The 21,888-nt window shown below is 40.5% G+C and overlaps 1 protein-coding gene across 1 annotated transcript in view; it reads left to right on the top strand.

Annotated features, from left to right (window-relative positions):
- Nucleotides 1-21,888, top strand: part of Ndfip1 (Nedd4 family interacting protein 1) — a 47,166-nt gene that overhangs the window by 14,355 nt on the left and 10,923 nt on the right. The window contains exons 2-6 of the mRNA XM_005356023.3: nucleotides 10,184-10,271; nucleotides 12,233-12,363; nucleotides 13,223-13,310; nucleotides 14,346-14,470; nucleotides 19,166-19,232. Coding sequence (XP_005356080.1) covers nucleotides 10,184-10,271; nucleotides 12,233-12,363; nucleotides 13,223-13,310; nucleotides 14,346-14,470; nucleotides 19,166-19,232 — 499 coding nt within the window. The remainder of the gene's footprint in view (nucleotides 1-10,183; nucleotides 10,272-12,232; nucleotides 12,364-13,222; nucleotides 13,311-14,345; nucleotides 14,471-19,165; nucleotides 19,233-21,888) is intronic.

Here is a 21,888-nt window from a genome sequence, read left to right on the forward strand (position 1 = left end):
TAGCTCTGTAAGACTAGGCTGGTCTCGAACTCACAGAGATCCGCCTGCCTCTGCCTCCCAAGTGCTGGGATTAAAGGCGTGCGCCACCATTGCCGGGTGCATTGTGTGAATTAATTACTTGGATTTATTACTTATGTGGATTTGCTGTGGGGGGGTTGTGTTGAGACAGGGTCTCACTGTGTAGCATCGAGACCTTGTGTTAACTATCTGAGCTTGGGCAGTTGTCCTTCTTACTATATAAACTGCTGACATGACAGCTCGTGGTGTGCTGCTTAAGGGGAAGGGTATTGTAGATATGAGAGAACAAGCAGAGGCATCTGGAGGAGTCCAGAGTTGAGAGAGAAAATAGTAGAACGTGGCCAGCAGCCCGAACCTGGCCATGAGAGATGGGGTGGGGGAGAGAGGGAGGGGTGGGGGAGGGTGGTAATCAGGGTTATTTGGAGAATGAGTAGCTGGGGGAGGGAAGCCCATGAGTTGGAAGTTGAGGGTAGGGGAGTAGGTGAGAAGAGCTAGAATGTTACATTGAAAGTGTAACAGGTACTTGTGACAGCGAGGGAGAGGCCAGCAGGTGCTTTGGTATGCCAGTTGGCACCACAGCTGTCCCTTCTGCATTGGGGAAATGGAGTTTTCTTTAGTGGGGATATAGGTATGTGCCAACACACTTTAAGTTTTTTTGACTATGTAATTCTATATTATATGGTTCTTAAAATCATTTAACTGTGATTTAAATGGCATAATGAGCAAAAAGGGGAGACAGACACAAAAAAATTGTCTGAAACAACACATAAAAATAAAAAAAAAATGAGACCAGCCTGTACTACATAGACTCTTGTCTCTCAAATTTACAATAAGGGAGCTAAAGACAGTTCAGCAGTTATCTTAAGGAGGACCTCACTCAGTTCCTAGTGCCTGTATAGCAGGTCACAACCATCTGTAACTCCAGTTCTGGAGATCCAATTCTTTCTTCTGGACTCCATGAGTACCAGGGACCCATGTGGTGCATATATACATGCATGTGGTAATATACACATATATGTAAGCAAAACTTTCACCTATTTGTATACATAAAGTAAATACAAAAAATTACAATGAGGTTTGTATGGTGTTGCACTTGGAAGGCAGAGGCAAGTGAATTGAAGGATAGGTCAGCGCATACCAAGCTGCAGGCCAGCCAAAAGTACATGGTGAGACCCTGTCTACAAACAAAAACTTTTAGGGGCGAGAGATGGCTCAGCAGTTAAGAGCACTGGCTGCTCTTTCTAAGGTCCTGAGTTCAATTCCCAGCAAATACATGGTAGCTCACAACCATCTGTACTGAGATCTGGTGCCCTCTTGAGGAAGAGACCTGGTCAGTTGTTCTCATCAACTTTGACCATGAAATCCAATATGCACAAGTTCAACAGAACCGCCATTTATGGGCTGCCCATGCTTCAGCATTGCCAGGGCATAAATTTCATTTTTCATTCAATTTTCTTTAGACCCGACACATCTTCTGTCTTTGAAATTCTAGCCCACTGAGGGCAAGTGTTAGCCTGGAAGACTCTTGGCTTCAGGTTTTACTGAAGCTAGGTGCCATTTACTCAAGTGTCTTGGTAAAGCCATCAGTTCTGGAAAAGTATTTGGGCATAAGACATTGATTCCATAGGTCAGTAAGCTGATGACAAAGAGCTGGCACCGTAATTGCAGCTGTTTAGTGCTTTTGCAGATGAGCAGTGACTTTGCTCAGTTTTAGCTTTTTAGGTGAGGTGAATTGGAGGTGAGTGCCTAGGATGTGCTCACCTTGTACGTCGTGTTAGTACGACCTAATATGGAGAAGTGGGGGGGGGGGTTTGAAGGAAACGCAAGTTGGTGATCTCACTTGGCAGCATCTGCTCTCATTTCTTTTTTTTTTTTTTTTCTGTCCCAGAACTAGCTCTTGTAGACCAGGCTGGCTTCGAACTCCCAGAGATCCGCCTGCCTCTGCCTCTCGAGTGCTGGGATTAAAGGCGTGCGCCACCACTGCCCGGCTCTGCTCTCATTTCTAAGGACTTCTGTAGATATTGCAGGTATTTTCCCCTCGTAAAGCCAAGTGTTCGTCTGTTCTATTTATGCTGCCAGCCAGACAGCCACACAAGCAAGCCTTTAACCAAAAGCTCTGTGAACATGGCTTTCTAAGAGAAAGCATTCTGTCTGTTAGACACTTTTAAGTCATTGTTCTCATCACTTGATTTTCCTTTGCTTTGGCTCATTTTTAGGTTTTCATCTTGGTATTACATGTTTACATTATTTTTTTTTTCTGATAGTCTTGGATATTCTAAATGCTGCACTTGTGTGATATATACACACATAACTTTAAAAATCATTACTTTATATGTATGGATGCTTTCTCTACATAGATGTCTGTGCACCACATGTATACAGTGCCTGTAGAGGTCAGAGGAAGGCATTGCATCTCCTGGACCTTGAGTTACAGATGGCTGTGAACTCCTGTGTGGTGCTGGGGATTGAATCCCATGTCCTCTGGGAGAGCAGCCAGTGCACTTAACCACAGAGCTGTCTCTCCAGTCCCAGGAAACGATTTTTTTTATTGTAGTGATTCACTGTGCTTGTCATTTTTACCCATTCGCAGGCATGTTCTGTGGTGATTTGTGGGCTATTGAGGGTGACAGATACTGACGTAATAAGGGAACAGTGATGTACAACAGTTAATTTGACGTTTTATTTAAATAAAATTATACAGTACAGATTTGGCTTTTTGAAAATAGAAAACACTATTACCTTATTCTTTTGAGATTGAAAATTTATTTCCTTAAAGTTTATTCTTTTTTTAAAAAATATTTATTTATTTATTATGTATACAATATTCCGGTTGTGAGCCACCACGTGGTTGCTGGGAATTGAACTCAGGACCTTTGGAAGAGCAGGCAATGCTCTTAACCTCTGAGCCATCTCTCCAGCCCAAAGTTTATTCTTTTAAAAATCTCTTTAGATTTATTTTTATGTTTACATGTATGAATGTTTTGTCTTGAATGTATGTATGTACACTCACCATGTGCAATGTTTGATACTTTTGGAAGTCAGCAGAGGGTTCAGAGCCCTTGGAACTGAAGTTATGGACGTTTGTGAACCATCATGTGTCTGCAAGGAGTTGGACCCAGGTTCTCTGCAGGAGCAACAAGTGCTCTTAACCTCCAAGCCATATCTCTCCAGCCCAAGTGTATTCTTTTAAAGTATAATTAAAAATAAACTATTTTCCATTAGGCTGTATAACCATTATCCCCATCTAATTTTTAAACAATTTTTATTACTGTGCCTGACCCTACAAGAAATTCAGACATAGCAGCAGTAAGCTACTATTCCCCCACCCCCATTATCTTAGTTATCAATAACCATTAATCTTTCTTTCTCTATGAAATCACACTTTTGGTCATTTTAATATAAATAGAAGCATGCAACAGACGGTATTTTTTTAGTGGCTTTATTCTTAGTATAATGCTTTCTCAAAGCTTATTTATATCACAAGCAATTTTTTTTTTTGCTGAATAGTGTTTCATTGTATAGATAAACCACAGATTTTGTATCTATTTGTATGCTAAATTTTTGGCAATCCTGTACCATCAAATTTTGTGTGGACATACGTCTTAACTCTGGGCTTAACCATTTACCAATAGAAACACACTTTCTATTGCCACCAGTAGTTTGTTAGAGTTCTAGTTTTCCCCCAAGCATAAGAACTTGTTACTGGCTGGGCAGTATTGGTGCATGCTTTTAATCCCAGCACTTATGAGTTTGAGGACAGCCTGGTCTTCAGAGCAGTCTACAGAGCCAGTTTCAGGACAAGCTTGAAAGCTATACAGAGAAACTCTGCTTTGGAGAAAAAAAGAACTTGTTACTGTCTTTTTAGTAGGTATGAAGTATTATCTTATGCTTTTCTCTGATGACCTTAAGAGTGTTGAGCATTTCATTTTGTGTCTACTGGCCATTTGTATACTGGTCTTTGGAGAAATGTTTGATCAACTCCTGCGTGTGTGTTTGTGTGGTTTGAGTGTGCATATGTGTGTGCATGTGCACTTACAGACAGGCATGTGTGGGGTCCTGAGGTTGACATCAGGATGCCTTTCTCAGTTGCTCTCCACTTTATTTTTTGAGATGGGTTTCTCACTGAGCTTGGAGCTTGACCTTGTCATTAGGGCTAGACTGACTGGCCAGCAGGCCCAAACCATCCTTCTGTCTGTTTCCCCTGTTGCTAGGGTTGCATGCAGTACTTGGAGTCTGAACTCACTTTCTCATGCTCGCATGGCAAGCAGTTTATTCGTTGGGCAAACTCTAGCCTTCCTTTGTTCATTGTTAGATGAGATTGCATTTCTTACAGTTGAGGTTCTCATACCTTGTCAGAATTACTTAAAATACACCTAATATATTAATAGCAAGTTAGCGGAGAACTCTTCTTGCAAGTAAAGAATTTGGGGCTGGAAAGATAGATGCTCGGTGCATAAGAGCACTTGCTAATCTTCCAACTTTAGTTCTTAGCAACTGTGCGTGAGCACACACACGGCATTTGCACAAACACAAGTACAAACACTTTTTTTAAGAAAGCAAAGAATCTGATGAGGCTACAGTGTCATAATAGATGCATTAGATGTAGTAGAAAATGCACAGTTCTTGCTCTCTGGCTCTATCTTTTACCCCAGGCAGAGGCAGGAAGATCTCTGAGTTCAAGACCAGAGCGTGTACAGAGCTAGTTCTAGGAGAGCCAAGGCTACACAAAGAAAACTTGTCTCGATAAACCAAAATAAACAAATAAAGTATAATTAAATAGGACCCAACAACAACTAATTAAGTAGTGTGAATACTTGTAATATTAGGGATTTCTTGACTAGTTTGGCATTAATTTGTCATGTATTTTTAATGTGTTTGTGTGAGGTACATATTGATGTCATTTCACCTTGGGCATAAAGATTTGTGAGGTTAATTTGGTTTGGTTTTGTTGAGACTGAGTCTCACTGTGTAAACTGGACAGCCCAGAACTCAGATGTAGACCAGGGTGTGGAGCTGTGGCTTCCCTGCCTTTGGCTCCCAAGGGCTGGGGTTACAGGTGTGCACCACCACACCTACTTTATGCAGAAGGATTTTTTTTTCACTTTTTCCAGTCTTTAGAGAATGTAAATGCCTGGGAGTACTAGTACCACTCATTGTAAGATTAGATATTGTCTCTTAGTGCGATCCAACCCTAGCTCTGCTTTACTGTCCCTCAGAACAATTCATTTTAAAACTGAAGGTGTGTGTGTGTATTATGTATGATGTGTTGTGTTTGTATGTGACTATTGCCTCTTACATGCTGTGGAGGGTCCCTTCTTATACCTTGTTTTTGAATAAGGCTCTTTTAATTTCTGCTGCTAGACACACTCTGGGCTATATGACCTAAGAGTTTCTGGGGGGAGAAAAAAGAGTTTGTGGCAACCACCTGTTTCTCCAGTTCCATAAGTGTCTTTAAACTAGTTTTATTCAAAGTTGCTTCTATAAAAACTAGGTATCATTGGGTGGTGGTTGAGCATGCCTTTAATCCCAGCACTTGGAAGATGGAGACAGGCAGATCTCTGAGTTTGAAGCCAGCCTGGTCTTCAGAGCTAGTTCCAGGACAGTCAGGACTGTTACAGGGAAGCCCAGTCTCAAAAACAAACCAAAAACTATGTATAATTTCTGTAGTGAGCATTTCTGGCTTCTACTAATTATGCAGCCAAAGATGAACTTGGATTCCTGATTCTCCCATCTCTCAATCTCCCAAGTGTTGGGATTTATAGGCTTGTGCTGCCATCCATACCTAGCAGATTTTTTTAAAAGATACTAATATAATTTCATGCTCCCCAGCTTGACCTCAGTGAACTAGACTTGAGTGGTTATTTTGCCTCAGTTTCCCCAGAAGTTGGGACTACCAGTGAGTGTCATTGCACCTGCTCTTTAATGCTGTATTTATTTCTAATAGGCACAATACTTAGATTCAAAGGAGGGTGATCCCTTTATTTTAGATGTACTATATTTTATAGCCTTAACCTTAAAAACAAAACAATAGCACCTTTTTATAAATTTTTAAAGTATTTGTTTATTTTCAGTTTCTTGAGTCAGGATTTTCTCTTTGTAGCCCCGGCTCCTAGAACTTGCTCTGTAGACTAGATTGGCCTCAAACTCAAGAGTTTCATTCCCCTGCTTCTTGTGGTTTGGAATTAAAGGTGTGTGCCACCACCGCCTGGTTTAAGGTTTATTTTTTATAGACAGGTGTTGGTGGTACACACACACCTTTAATCCTAGCACTTGGGAGAGATGCAGGTGGATCTCTGTGAGTTTGAGGCCAACCTGGTCTACAGAGCTAGTTCAGGAACACTGGGCTATTACACAGAGAAACCTTGTCTCAACACCCCCCTCAGATTTATTTTTATAAGCTTTTGATCATTTTTATTTATGTGTCTGTATGTATATCTGGCAGGTGTGTGCAGTACCCAAGGAGGCCAGAAGAGGGCATGATAACTCTTGAAGCTGGAGTTAAGGGTAGTTGTGAGCCATTTGACCATGAGTACTGGAAACCAAACTCTGGTCCTCTGAAGAAGAGTAAGCATTCTTAACTGCTGAGCTGGCTCGCTAGTCCTAATAGACATATTTTTAAAATTTTTAAAAAATTATATGTGTGTGTGTGTGTGTGTGTGTGTGTGTTTAGCCAGCATATATGTTGGTGTACCACATGCATAATTAACAGATGGTTGTGAGCCACCATGTGATTGCTGGGGGTTGAACCTGGGCCCTCTGGAAGAGCAGTTAGTTCTCTTAAAACCTTCAAGCCATTTCTCCAGCCCCCAAGATACGTATTTTCAAAATCAAAGGTTAATTAGATCAAGGAGAGTAGTATTATGGCAGATTGGGATCATGCACCAAGTGGGGATATGGAAAAGAAAATCAGGACACAGTGTAAGTGTGTGACAAAGCAAAATGCTACTTGAAATTTCAGATTATTGGATTATTTCATCTTGGTAGAGACATAGGTAGTTCTGTATTAAGCTCAACACTTTGTATGGCTCCTTTGGTGGGCAGGCAAAGTTGCTTACTATGTAACAACTCAGGCTGGCCAGGAACTTACTTCCTTAATGTTCCAGCTTCAGTCTCCCAAGTGTTGAGATTACAAGTGTGAGCCACTACACCTGGCCTTTTCTGTCATTTATGAGTAATTTTATAGTTCAATTTGTAAAACAGATCACAATAAAGCTAAAACTGGTTCAAAATGTAACAAAAGTGATGTAATGGGGTGAAAACTCTAGCTCCAGCAGTATTTATTAGTCTCCAGAGTCAGTCAGAGACTGTTCCTGTGTGCTCTGAGTTAAGTTCCCTCTCTTAGACCTGCCTCAAGGACCGGCTACAGCCTGGCCTGTACTGTGTAGTTAAGCTGGACCTGGGCCCACTTGGCCCAACTGATGGAAGAGTGGGAATCTTTCCAGTGCTTGTGCTCTCTGAGCACCAGGAGGGGATCCGTGTGGCTGGGTAGGCTGCACCAGAAAGGTTCTTGGGGACAGAGCAAGAAAATGGGCAAAACTCATCATGGACGCAAGTACACTGTTTCCTAAAGGCTACAGTCCAGTTGTGGTCCGTGCATTTCTTTCCTTCATTGCTGAGCAGTGGCCTTGAGGCCCCAAAGTGTAAGAATGTATGTGCTGACAGCTCTGTCGTTCAGCAGTCATTACTAAGCATATGTGGCCTTTGGCATGTGATTCCCTTTGTTCTTCTCATGGTGTTTTGTTTTAGAGCAGATTTTCTGAGCCCAACCTTACCACCAGCAGTGTGGGAGTAATTAGGTTTCTGTGGTGGGAGGAAGCAATGAGAACAGTTGAGTGGGGGGTCATTCCAACATGTGGCACCTCCATAGTCATAATTTTTTTTCTGCGGGGTTTCTTTTTTCTTCTTTTTAGTTGGAAATGTATGTAAAATACTGAATTTTAAGGGAGAAAAAAAAATCTTGACCTGGTAATGTTTGGTTTTTTTCTCACCAGAGAGATAGCGTTTCTGAGAAGGCTGGAATTTCTCTGCTGTTATCTGTTACTGTGCTGGGGAGTGATCACATTTCACATTTCTGGGTTGCTAGGAGACAGGCAACCTATCTTACAGCTACTGGCATGGTAGACTATTTTACCTCTTGATTTTTTTGAATGTCTATGTTTCTAAGAACTGCCAGGCTTCCTTTCTGAAACCAAATTGTGTAGAAGAAACATGCTTGCTTTGACCAGACTCCAGAATAATAAAGCAGGTTAGAAATACAGATGGTACCAGCTGGTTACAGATAGAGACTGCATTCTCAAATAATCTTTTTCCCCTTTCTTGGTGCTGTCGTTCTCCCTTGGTGCTGTCTTCTCTCATACAGTGATGGTTAGTCGTGAGGAGGCTAAGAATATCCTTCTAATGTTCGCATACTGTTAAGATCTTGGATTGAGGAGAATCATGTTCCCAGGAGCTCTTCAAATAAGTCACTATATGATGTCCCTGGAATATTTGCTTTTCTATAACTATTTTGCCTGTATGTTTTCTTTTCCAAGGAAAAATTACCTTAGTTTGCAGTACAATTATTTTGGGAATGACTTAAGTTTAAGATTAGATTGTTAGAGCTAAAAAAATATGCCCAAGTTAGAAATGGTGGCACATGCCTATAATCCAGTATTTGAGACAAGGAGATTAGGGTTCCAGGCCAGCCCAAAGGTACACAGGAAAACCCTGTTTCAAAAAAATAAAAATTAAAAAAAAATCAAGGCCTGGAGATGAAAGTCAGTGGTAAAAATGTTTGTACTAGGTTTCATACCCTGCACTGGTTATAGAAAGTCCTGGATGGTAGATGCTGCTAAGAATATGGCCCAAGAACCCACGTCAAATTGAATTTATAGATAAATCTATATTGTAGTAATTCCTGGATAGCACAGGATTGGAGATTGATGCAGACTCCGCTTCTTATCAAATCCCAGGCTCTCTTCTGTCTCAGTTTACCATGGACTTCTTTGTAAAGTGTGCTTAGGAGCTGGTGTGTCTTACAAGCACCTCAGTTAACTTCCTGTGTGGTAATACTGAAAACAGGATCAGACCCTTATCAGCAGACTCCCTTTATAGTTTAATGCCAGTGCCGGCTCATTAAAAAGTATAATCTATTGAGAAATCTTCATTTCATGACAGTGACTAGGGTGGGCACTTGGCAGCAACAATAGGTAGACATTACACATTCAGTGTGGACTATTGAAATAACTGGAGGAGCTGGGGAGTTCTGGAGTTAGCTCTGCTGTAAATAACTTGCCTGGGATTCTTAAAACCCAGGGTTTGATTCCCAGCACTAAAACACTACATCAGATAGTTGAGAGAAAGTGCTGACAGAGGTTAGACATTTATGTTTTCATAACTGTTTCACTTACCAAATAAGATAGAAGGACTTGGTTTGTGTATTTTCAATATTTGTCCTACCAGATTGCTTTTCTAACTTTAAAGAAATTATACAAGCAATGAAATTAGAGTCTAAATGTAAACAAGGAGAAACCCTTTATACTTTCATTACCTAAAGATAGTTCTAAATTATAGATACCTCATTCTAGATCTTCTTTCCATTATATGATTATCCTTTTACAAACAAATTGCACAATACATATTGTTTGATAAAAATCAGACTTTTCTTCATGTAGTGGTTCTATAAGTTTCTAAGTTGTCGAATTTTCTTTGAAGTTTTGATTTTTTCTTAGTCTATTTTTTGATAGCTGGGCATGGTGGTTCACACCTGAAATCCCAGCACTTGGGAAGCAGGAGTGGGAAGGGCAGGAGTACAGGGCCTTTGTCAGCTCCTTGGCAAATTGGAGGCAAGTTTGAGCTACATTTGGCTTTTTCTGTTTTCTTTTTAGATAGGCCTCATATTTTATGTAGCCCAGGCTTGTCTATGACTGAGACTACAGGAATATGTACTTGGAGTATGATTCTTATATAACTTTTTCTTTTTGTCTCATTTCCTTAAAATAACTTCCTGGGATTAGGATACTTTAAAAAGGCTTTGGAAACAAACACAATGCCAGATAGCCTTCCAGATAGGCTACTCTAGTTTTTAGGTTTGTATCTTTTGAATTTGTTTGTGTGTGTGTGTGTGTGTGTGTGTGTGTGTGTGTGTGTGTGTGTGTGAGTGTTAATATCTGATGTTTTTATTCAGCTGCAGAATGAAGAGGAGCCTGGGGAACCCGAGCAGACGGCAGGTGATGCTCCTCCACCGTACAGCAGCATTTCTGCAGAGAATGCAGGTGGGTACTGAGGCCAGGGCTAGCACAGACCCCTCCAGTTGCAAGGGAGCAGGTCCCTTGTTTGTCTTGGCCTCCCGGCTAGCTTACACCCAAAATAACCACACAGAAACTGTATTAAATAAAACACTGCTTCGCCATTAGCTCTAACTTCTTAGTGACTTTTTTCCAAAATGGATATTTAATTTTTCTTCTTTTGTTTTGAGAAAAGATCCCCATAGACCAGGTTGTCCTCAAATACTATGTATAGGGAGACTGACCTTGAACTCCTGGTTTTCCTGCCTCTACCTGGAAAGTTAGGGTTATAGGCATGTACCACCACACCCAAAACCTGAATACTGGGCATGATGGCTCATACCTTGGAAGGTTGAGACTGGAGACAGTTTGAATACATACTGAGTACATAGTCTCTTAAAGATTTGTTCATGTATTTTCTGTGTAGAAGTGTTCCACTTGCTTGTACGCCTGCATGATGGAAGAGGGCACTAGATCCCATTATAGATGGTTGTGAGCTGCCATGTCATCATTGGGAATCAAACTCAGGGCCTCCCGAAGGGTCAGTCAGTGCTCTTAACCACTGAGCCATCTCTCCAGTCCCCCAGGTTGAGTTTTATATTACTAGATCCTATTACAGAAGAGGAGGAGAAGGAAGAGGAGATTGTTATTTCTTTTTTGTTAATGAGGGGCATTGATGATTGACAATTTCAATAATTATTACAATAAGAATGTTGAAGTTAGCTGGTGTATTAGTTCACACTTCTAATATCAGTACCCTGAAGGTCAAGGCAGGGCAGTGGCAGTTCCAGGCCAGCTGAGACTACACAACAACAAATTTATGGAGAAGCTAACTTATAACTAGAGAGTAAAAGAAAGACAAACAGATTTTTTTTTTTTTGAAACTTGAAAAATATTTAGAAGCCAGGTGGTGGTGGCGCACGCCTTTAATCCCCAGCACTTGGGAAGCAGAGACAGGTGGATCTCTGAGTTTGAGGCCAGCCTGGTCTACAAGAGCTAGTTCCAGGACAGCTAGGAAACCCTGCCTCAAAAAACAAAAACAAAACAAGAACAAGTTTAACCTTGTAAATACATCTTTTCTGTTGTGCTGCATATTTTGTGACAGAAGTCAGTGAGCATGAAGTACAGTGTCCAAAAGAGGAGATGAAAGAGTTCATAGAGAGTTATTTTATAACCCAGTTAGTTACCTAGTAAAAACAGGAACACATGAATATTAAGCCCTTTCCTTTTTTTCAAGTTTGATTTTCATTTTTTTTTAACGAGGGGAAACTACAGTGTAGATCTTAGTGCACGTGTGAAGACTTTTTAACCATTGACAGGAGATCTGGCTGTGTTTCCTAGGCAAAACTCAAGCTGTGACCCTGTAACATCCATCGCCCAAGAACCTGAGATCACAGGCACACACACCATACCTGGCTTGTGTAAAGTGTTAGCCTAAGTGTTTTCCATGACTATTTAAATCACCAGTTCTAGTGATCACTTGAGAGTCTGGGACAGGCAGATTGTAAGTTCAAGGGTAGCTTAGCAAAATAAAAGGTAAAAAGAGGGTTGGAGATGGCAGCTCGATGGTAGGGTACTTGGCTATAAGCCCCTGGATTTGATCCCCAGTACCACAGAATAAACGCCTGTTAGATTCAGAGTTGGAAATAAGTATAGCAAGTGAGTTTTTAATTTATTTATTTTTATGTATGTGTGTTTGTATGTATATATGTACTTTGAGGCAAGGTCTCACAGTGTAGCCTTGGCTGAATTGGAACTTGCTAATGTATAACAGGCTGGCCTTGAACTCACAGAGATCCACCCACTTTTGCCTCCTGAGTGCTAGGAATAAAGGTATGGACAATCTTGTTTTTAAATACATACTTAAAAATTGTTCCAAGTGTCACATTTATTTATAAATAAATGTCTTTTGCTTCAGATGGATTTTATTACTTTTTTTTTTTCTGCAGCGTATTTTGACTACAAAGATGAATCTGGGTTTCCAAAGCCCCCTTCTTATAACGTGGCTACAACACTGCCCAGTTATGATGAGGCTGAAAGAACCAAGACTGAAGCCACAATCCCTTTGGTTCCTGGAAGAGTAAGCAGTTTGTTTGTTTGATCTATGTTGTTTTGGGGCTGCTTAGTTGGAGTTATTTTCATTATCCATTGTTGAGTTACTAGAATTGTCTTGGTTATAGCTAATTTTAAGCATATACATTTTCTTTTGGAATAATAAGCATCTTCTGAAAATGATGCACCAAGCAGTGTAGCATGAATAATAAAAACCCAGAAGCAGATATTGGGGTTCAACCTGAAGATCAGAAAAGCAAAACTGCCAACCACTAGAGAGATTACCAAATCTTCAAACCAAAAGGGTGATCCTGTAGTGTTCTCCATCAACCTCAGACTCCACACTCCACTGAGTTCCTGTCTCTTCCCCATCTAGCCATAGCTCCTGTCGCCACCTCTGTAGTGCAGGGATTAAAGGCATGTGATCCCAAGTGCTGGGATTACCTTTGTATGGGCTCTGTTTCTCTTTTAGACAGGTTCAGTCTTCTGTAGCCCAAGGTGGCTTTGAACTCACAGAGATCCATCTGCTTCTTAGGAGGCAGAAACAGGCATATCTTTGAGTTTGAGGCTAGCCTGATATACAAAGAGAGTTTCGGGATAGCCCTGTCTTGAAAAACAAAAGCAAAAAAAGAAAGACGTAGGCAATCCTTTATTGGGTCTAGGAGCACTGAGGAAGCAACAAGGAAAGTTTGTCTCTTAGCCAACTTACCAAGCAGTCTTAAGCAGCCTACTTAAATAGTCAGTGAAGGGGTATGTTTGCACCAATTACAGTAGACCTTTCACTAAAAGGAAGGTTTTTGGTTATGCATCTCACCTTTTGTGCCAGCCATTCTTTTGTCTAGAAATAATTCATCATAACTCTGTCTTACTCTTTTTCCTTCGTTTAGGATGAAGATTTTGTGGGTCGGGATGATTTTGACGATGCTGACCAGCTGAGGATAGGAAACGATGGGATTTTTATGTTAACTTTTTTCAGTAAGTATACATGTAGTAGTCACTTCCTATAAACCCAAGTGCTCTGAATGGACAGTATGTTTAAAGCAATTATGGATGCCACAGTGTTAACACATGCCAAATCTCATCTTTGAAGCCTACAGGGCCCATTGTTATTGCTGCTGCTCATACCCAGATGGCAGAGTAGGAATGCAACAGCATTGATAGTTTTGTTCTGTAAACTTCTAATTTTCTGATCGATCAAAGTCAATCTGACTCTGCCCCTTTTTCTCTTCCTTTCCTTTCCTTTCCTTTCCTTTCCTTTCCTTTCCTTTCCTTTCCTTTCCTTTCCTTTCCTTTCCTTTTTTTGTTTGTCAAGACAGGGTTTCTCAGTAGCTATGGAGCCAGTCCTAAAACAGGCTGGACTCGAACTCACAGAGTTCCGCCTGCCTCTGAGGACTAGAATTAAAGGCATGCACCACTACTACCCAGCTATTATTTATACACTGTTCTGCCTGCATTCCAGAATAGGGCCCCAGATCTCATTTCAAATGGTTGTGAGCCACCAAGTGGCTGCTGGGAGTTGAACTCAGGACCTCTAGAAGAACAGCCAGTGCTCTTAACCTCTGAGCCATCTCTCCAGCAGACTTTCCCCTTCTTAATGCTGTTTTATACTTTTTTATGCACCTCACTTACATGTGAGCACCTATTTTATATACTCTGTGAAAAATAAAAAATGTAGTGCAAAAATAGTGATGCTCTGAGCTGTCAGAAGACACAGCAGGAGGATGAGTAACTTGACTCACTTATGTGAGGTGCCAGGTTGCTGTCCGAAGTGTTTTGTTTACTCACTGACCTATATGGCAGCGAAGATAGGAGCAGGTTGGTAGACACAGAGCATGCAGCATGAGATTCACAAAGTCTTTCATTGCTTTTGAGGGAGATCAAGGGGAGGCGGAGATGGTTTGTCAAGTGCAGGCTATCTTTTATATCCTAGGGAACGCCACATAAGTAGGGGCTGCTGCAGAGAACACTCCTGTCCCTTGGTTAACATAGCTTTTCCCTCCACTCTTACAGTGGCATTCCTCTTCAACTGGATTGGATTCTTCTTGTCTTTTTGCCTGACCACCTCAGCTGCGGGAAGGTATGGGGCCATCTCAGGATTTGGTCTTTCTCTAATTAAATGGATCCTTATTGTCAGGGTAAGTTGCATAGCAGAGAACATAGATTGTGTCAAGAGGCAATAATTAGAATGACTTTGAATATTTGATTTTTAATTTTTTGTTATCTTGATATTTAAAGGGATAATTTGGTTTGTCTTTGTTCTGATTCCATGGTAAAGTGAGCTAAAATCAGTTGCATGTAATTCCTATCTTCTTGTTTCATGTTCAGATCTAGGAGATGATTTGTTTTATAGGTTGTTTTGATATGTATGAAGCGCTAATGTGTGTGGACACCTAGAGTTTCTGTGATAGAGGGGCTGGCATTCATCATGTTAATTCTTGTGAAATTTTAATTTCATGACATTGTCTATCCTTCACTAGTTTTTCCTTCTAGGACTGGTTACGTAGAAACATCTATCTACTGCTCCATTAGGGAATTTTCTTTTGATAAAAGTATAGCAATGTCTTTGGTGATATGAGAGTTCCCAGTTGATATTGCGTAAAATAGCTTAAGTTCTAGGACGTATAGGCGCTTTTAAAAAGTAACTTTAAGGGCTGGAGAGATGGCTCAGAGGTTAAGAGCACTGGCTGCTGCTCTTCCAGAGGTCCTGAGTTCAATTCCCAACAACCACATGGTGGCTTACAACCATCTGTAATGAGATCTGGCGCCCTCTTCTGGCATGTGGGCATACATCGAGGCACAATGTTGTAGACATAATAAATAAATCTTTAAAAAAAAAGTAACTTTAATTTGTTCAAAGCCACACAACTGTACAAAATGGTTTCAAAGAGGGAGCCAAGGTACACAAGATGCTTGACCTTGGGTTCTAGAAATTCTTCAGTAATCCCGGATGTGCTTCTGCTCAGTCTCTTGGCTTTCTCTAGTGTTCTCTGAATACTCCTTGATGATGTACCTGCTGATCTTGATGGAGCTGTACATGTCAGGATCGGGTACAAAGTATACTTCAAAAACCTAGATGCTGAACAAGATTCACCAGTGGGGCTGGGTGTGGTCATACACACCTTTATTCCCAGTACTTGAAAGGTAGAGGCAGGCGGATCTCTGTGAGTTCGAGACTAGCCTGGTCTACAAGAGCTAGTTTCTAGGACATGCTCCAAAACTACAAAGAAACCCTGTCTCGAAAAGAAAAAAACAAAAAAAACAAACAAACAACAACAACAAAAAAAAACAGCAGCAACAACAAAAGAAGATTCACCAATGGGTTCAATACTTTTTTTTTTTTTATAAAGTATACTTTGCTGCCACACATGGGCACACACCTTTAATCCCATCAGAGATGGATGGATCTCTATGAGTTCAAGGCCAACCTGGTTGCATAGTGAGTTCCAAGCCTGCCAGGACCATACAGGGAGATCCCGTCTACAAACAGCAAACAAGCAAAACAAGTATAGTTTGTCTTCAGGTGAGTTTGTTGCTATTGTCGACCTGGCAGAGGAAACCAGGTAATTATAAACTGGTAAACTGTGGCTGGGGAAATTGTTCAGTGGGTATGAACACTTGCTTGCAAGCACAGGGATCCCAGTTTTGAGTCCCCACCCACATAAAAAGGTGGGCATAGCTGCACATGTCTATGACTCCCAAGCATTGAAGAGTGGAAATAGGCAGATCACAGAGCTCACTGCCTAGCCATTCCAGTCAAAAAGGTGAGCTTCTGATTTAGTGAGACCTTGTCTCTGGCTTCTGTGTGTGTCCATGCACACTGGTGCATATTTGTACCGTGCATCCACACCACACGCAACATACATAGCTAATCGATGTTACTTGGCCATTGCAGTTTTTCAGAGTAAGTCAGAGGACTCATTGACTATTTTAGAAATCTAAAATCCTTTGAAAATTAGGTAATTGTGAGTTTTCCCCCCTGTGTAGTTCATTTATATTAATCTAAAAACATGGACTTTCAGAAAAACAAAGAGTCAAAACCAATGGACTTTAAGACCCTTGTCCATGAGAAGTTGACATTTCTTTTTTAAATTTTAACTGTTTTATTAAGAAATACAATATTAGGAGCTGGGAATATGCCTCAGTGGGAAAGTATTTGCTGCAAAAGCTTAACGTCCTGATTTTGGGTTCCTAAAACTTAAGGAAAACCCAGATTCAGTAGTAGTACCAGCACTCCTGTGGGGAGATGACAGGCAAAGACAAGAACCCCTGGAAGGGAGCAGCCAGCCAGCGTCTGTGTGTAGCACAGGGAGACCCTGCTTTTAACAAAGTGGAAAGCCAGGACACCAAGGCATGCATGTACACATGTGCAAACACATGCTTTTTACATATAAACACACACACATGGAATAGAAAGTATGTATGCACTGGAGCCTACTGTGTCTCTGCTTCTTAGCTGAGTTACCTCTGGTCAGAATCTGAATTTTTCAGAAACAGTTGATAAGGGTTTTTTTTTTTGTTTGTTTGTTTGTTTCATTGTTTGTTTTGAGACAGTGTTACATTGTTTAGCCCTGGATGGACTGGTACTTGCTGTGTAGACCAGACTGGCTTTTAGAACTCACAGATCCACCTGCCTCTACCTTCTGAGTGCTGGGATCAAAGGCAAGCACTACTATGCCTGACCCAAGCCGTAAGTTTTAATTGACATGCCATACAAAACAATAAATTCTGAAATCCTGTTCAAAACTTGCCTTGTTTGGGAACCATATTGGTATCACAGTGCTTGTGGTTGGTAATCTTTATTTTAAAAGTCCCAAATTGTAGTCATAGCAATGCTGGCAGTTTGGATGTGCCAAAGAGAAGCCACATGCTTTTAATGAAAGGTGAAAGCTTTCACAAAATAATGAAAGAAAAAAATTCCATGGGCTGGAGAGATGGCTCAGAGGGTAAAGAGCACTGGCTGCTCTTTCAGAGGTCCCGAGTTCAATTCCCAGCAACCACATGGTAGCTCACAACCATCTGTAATGTAATGAGACCTGGTGCCTTCCTTGCCAGCAGTACATTGTATGCTTAATTAAAAAAAAAAATTGCTTTAAAAAAAAAGAAAAAAATTCCATACTGAGGTTTCTAAGATCTTTATAGCAGCAAGATTTTTTTTAAAGAGCCATGTTTGTATAACTTATCATAGTATATTGTTAGTTCAATGGCACTTATCATTAATCTTTTATTGTGCTCAATTCATAATCAAACTTTATCAAACGTCCACATATATGGAAAGGCTGTATGTATGCATAAGCTTTGGAGCTGTCTGCCATTTAAAGCATTTGTGAGGGTCTTGAACACTATCATGGACAAAGAGAGAATACCACACTTTTATTCTCAGACTTTGGACACCAGGGCCTCCAAGAGAATAGACTAAGTTTACATTATTAGTTATCTTCGGAATCTAAATGAAAACCAAGGTCAGAATGGCTTAGCAAGTCAGAAAAAAATAGGGGAAGTTTTCATTCCTTACGAAAACAGGTCCCGCCAGAGATGTTCATTAGATCAAATCAGCACTAGCAGGGAGAGCTGAACTTCAGCTGTACTGTAGTTCTTGCTCCCCTCGGGGTTAAAGACAGATGGTTCTGTATAACACTAAAACACAGCAGTACTTCACAGGAGAGCATGAACTTCACATACATTTAATGCATTTACCCTGCCAATGGCACATTCTGGTTCATCCCGTGATCTTAAAGCTGATAGAGACCTGCGGCTGACTACTGCCACCCAGCATCCTGAGAGACTTTGCTTCATCCTGCCTGTCACAAAGCTGGGGAAAGACTCAAGTGTAAAAGATGGTTTTATTGAATGCATATTGGTCTTGTTCTGTCATAACGTTAATCACTTTTGTTAGAGACCATCTGTGTTCTTTTTCTCTTTTACGAGACCTTGAGTTCTAACTTGCCAAAAGAATGCCTTGTGCCAATTCCTGGCACAGGTATAGGATTACCATGAAGTACATGATACAAAGTTCAAAATTCAAGGTTAGGAACAAATTGGACTTCATTGGCAAGGAGACAGTAATGCCAACCAAATAATCACATCTAATGCTAAGTATATACAATGAAACTAGAAACATTCTTAAATGGGTACTTTGTGAAGTATTGCCAGGGTTATAAGGCATGCACCACCATGCCAGAGATTTTAAAGTTTTCTAGCAAAATGAAGAGTTAGGTATGGTGGCACAAGCGTGTTATCCTAGCCCTTGGGAGGCTGAAGGAGAAGAAGCGTTACTAAATCCAGCCTGAGCTATATACCAAACAGTCCTCAACACCTTCAAAATCCATTTGTGTGTGTGTGCGCACGTGCACACTTGGAAAATAAGGAGTCCGGAAGAGAACAGAGAACTTTACAGTTTTTTTTTCCATTAGAAGAAGTCATTTTTCATTTCTTGTAAACGAATTCAAATTAGAAGTAAATAGACCATATTTTTAAAAATGATTATGGTGCTAGTAGATTGTTCAGTGGTTAAGAGCACTTGCTGCACTTTCAGGGAACTTGGGTTTGATTCTCAGCACCCACGGTGTCTCACACCCATTCCTAGACCAGTTCTAGAGGATCTGATGCTTTCTTCCAAATTCTTCAGGCACCAAGCTTGATGCATGTAGTACACATACAACAACACAGGCAAGACATGCACAGTAAATGAATGAATGAACTAACTAATTTAAAAAGTATGTATATGTGGTCTAAGTGACAGTTGTGTTTTGTGTGCTCCTAAATTAATAAGTGAAATTGTTCTGTTAGGCTGCAATAAAGTCTCTGCCTTTTTCTTCTGCTGCTTTTTCCAGTTTTCCACCTATTTCCCTGGATACTTTGATGGCCAGTACTGGCTCTGGTGGGTGTTCTTGGTTTTAGGTAAGTGCTTTTAACTTTTTAAAGTAGAAAAACAATTATCTAATTAAAAAATGTCTTAGACAGCTAAGATTACTTTAATAAAGCCTCATCTCACTGTATTGTATTTACCATCAATTTAAAATACAATTTTTAGATTTTTTTCATTAAAGATTAGATAGTTTCCTAATGCATGCATGTTAAAATAGAGTCTGTGAAGTGCTTTTCTAATCCGTTTATGTGTGATACATGGGGCATACTAATGCAGTATATTGTGGCTTTTTTCTGTTTTTGAGTTATTTCCGCAGAGGGTTTTCAGACTCAGCCCTGAGTTGATTATTAGTGTACTGTATCCAACTGAATTAATTCCTGTATATTTGTGAGCCATCTTAAGTTAGACCTGTCAGTAGACCACCTAAGAATGCACATAACTTCTGAAATTATGGGCTTTCCAGAATTCTGTAATTCACCCTTGATAAAAAGACTTTATTTATATTAAAAAGAAGTTTTAAAATTATATACGTACACATACATACATATACATATGTTACATGCCCACGTGAAGGCAGTCTGATTATTTATTAATCTGTAGATTATAATGATTTATTTTCTTGTTTATTTTAAATTATTTTCCTCCTAAATCATTAAAGCAATGAAATTAGCATCGGGGTGAATTTTTTAATGTGGGTTTGTTATCTATAAAAAAATATGTGTGATTCAGTAAAGAAACCAATCTTTACTGCTGTCATGTCTACAAAGCAGTAGCCCCCGGCAGCTTTTAAAGGACAGATGGCTCAGTGGTTGAAAGTTCATAGTATTTTTGCATATCCCAGCCAGCGGGATGCAAATGGTGGTCCCTGATAAATCTATAGGAGGAAGAGGAATGGAAGAACAAAAGAGACACGAGAAATGAAGGCAAGACAGTATTTCTGATCAAGCCGTCAAGTTTATTATTTCTCAGAAGCTGTTATATAGCACAATGGCAAGGGGGAGGGGAGGTGTGTCAAGTCTGTTAGAATTCAGGCCTGGAGACATCCCTAGCTGATGGGTAAATACTGGGGGGCCTGTGATTGTTGACTAACAAAGGAAAATGCTAATGTTTTCTAAAAGCCTGGCGCCTGCAGGTCTCACTAGGCTAATTAATGTCCTAAGACCAGAACTTGCCTGCAAAGGTGAATATCTTACTTGTGAGCTTAAGATGGCTGTAAACAAAATACAGATCTCAAAATACAGGTCTTTGCTTCCGGCATTTGCAGAGTACCCAAGTTTGATTCCCAACACCCATGTCTGCCTGTGAGAGCACCTGCACACACCCCAACAAACAGTTACTTACGTAATTAAAGTTTATAAAAAGAAAAAATCAATTAGCACTAGACATCTTTGACATCATCACTCTGTCTACTGAAAGCTCAGCACTCGTAACAAGACTCTTGGTTATTGCAAAAATCATTCCTTCCTTTTTAGACTTTTTGTTTGTTTATTTTGTTTGGGGGTTTTGTTTTGCTTTTTGTTTTTATTTATTTATTTTTGAAACAAGGTGTCTCTATGTGGCCCTAGCTGCCCTGGAACTCAATCTGTAGACCAGGCTGGTCTTAAATTCAGAGCTCCACCTGCCTCTGCCTCCCAAGTGCTAGAATTAAAATGTACAGCTACATCTGGCCTTCTTTGTGGGGTCGTGTATTTTTTGTTTGTTTATTTGGTTGTTGTTTTTGAGTCCCAGTGTTGGCCAGGTTGGCCTTAAACTTGCTGTATAACTGAGGATGACCTTGAACTACTGATCTTCCTGCCTAAGCCTCTCGTACTGTGTTATATGTACACACCATCATGCCTGGTATTCAGATTCGTGATTTGACTGTCTCCTATTTTTGAGACAAGATCTTGTTGTACACCCTATCGCTGGCCAGCACTCACTGTGTAGATCAGGATGTCCTTGAACTTGATTTGATCTTCCTTCCTCTGCCTCCCAAGTGTTCACCACTGTATCTAGTTCCTGCCTTACACACCTTGAATTGTCTGTTAAAGCTATTGGTGTACTGTTGCTTGTGAATCTGCCTGCTTAGCCCAACACCTACGCCCAGCAGGAACTTGAGTTGAGACCTGCCTTTCTTAGCCATTGGATGAGTGCATTCCTAACCCTGCATCTTACTTAGGAAATGCAAGTGGTCCACCATGTTGCTCCCCGCCTCCTCCACTGAGGCATTGTCTTTGAACTCACAGAGATCCACTTGTCTCTGCCTCTTGTGTGCTGAGATCTACCACCACCACCACCACCACTGCCTGGCCAAAGCCCCCTTTTTCTTTTCCTTCCCTTCCCTTCCCCTCCCCTTTCCCTTTTTCCCTTTTCCTTTCCCTTTCCCTTTCTTTTTGATGTTCCCCCTGCCTCTACCTCCTGAGTGCTGGGATTAAAGGCACCACCACCACCCGGCTCCCCCTCTTTTTCTTATAAAAATAGAACACAGCAAAAATAATCAACAATAAAATATTAATCTTTCCAAGTTACTCCATCTATTTTTAAAGTTGTTTTTAATTAGTTGGCAGCATTTAAAAATGTTGTAAGCTTTTCTTTTTTTGTGTGTGTGTGTTTTTTGAGACAGGGTTTCTCTGTGGTTTTGGAGCCTGTCCTGGAACTAGCTCTTATAAACCAGGCTGGTCTCAAACTCACAAAGATCCGCCTGCCTCT

The sequence above is a fragment of the Microtus ochrogaster genome, chromosome 18, assembly GCF_000317375.1.
Source record: "Microtus ochrogaster isolate Prairie Vole_2 chromosome 18, MicOch1.0, whole genome shotgun sequence".
Lineage (NCBI taxonomy): Eukaryota > Metazoa > Chordata > Mammalia > Rodentia > Cricetidae > Microtus > Microtus ochrogaster.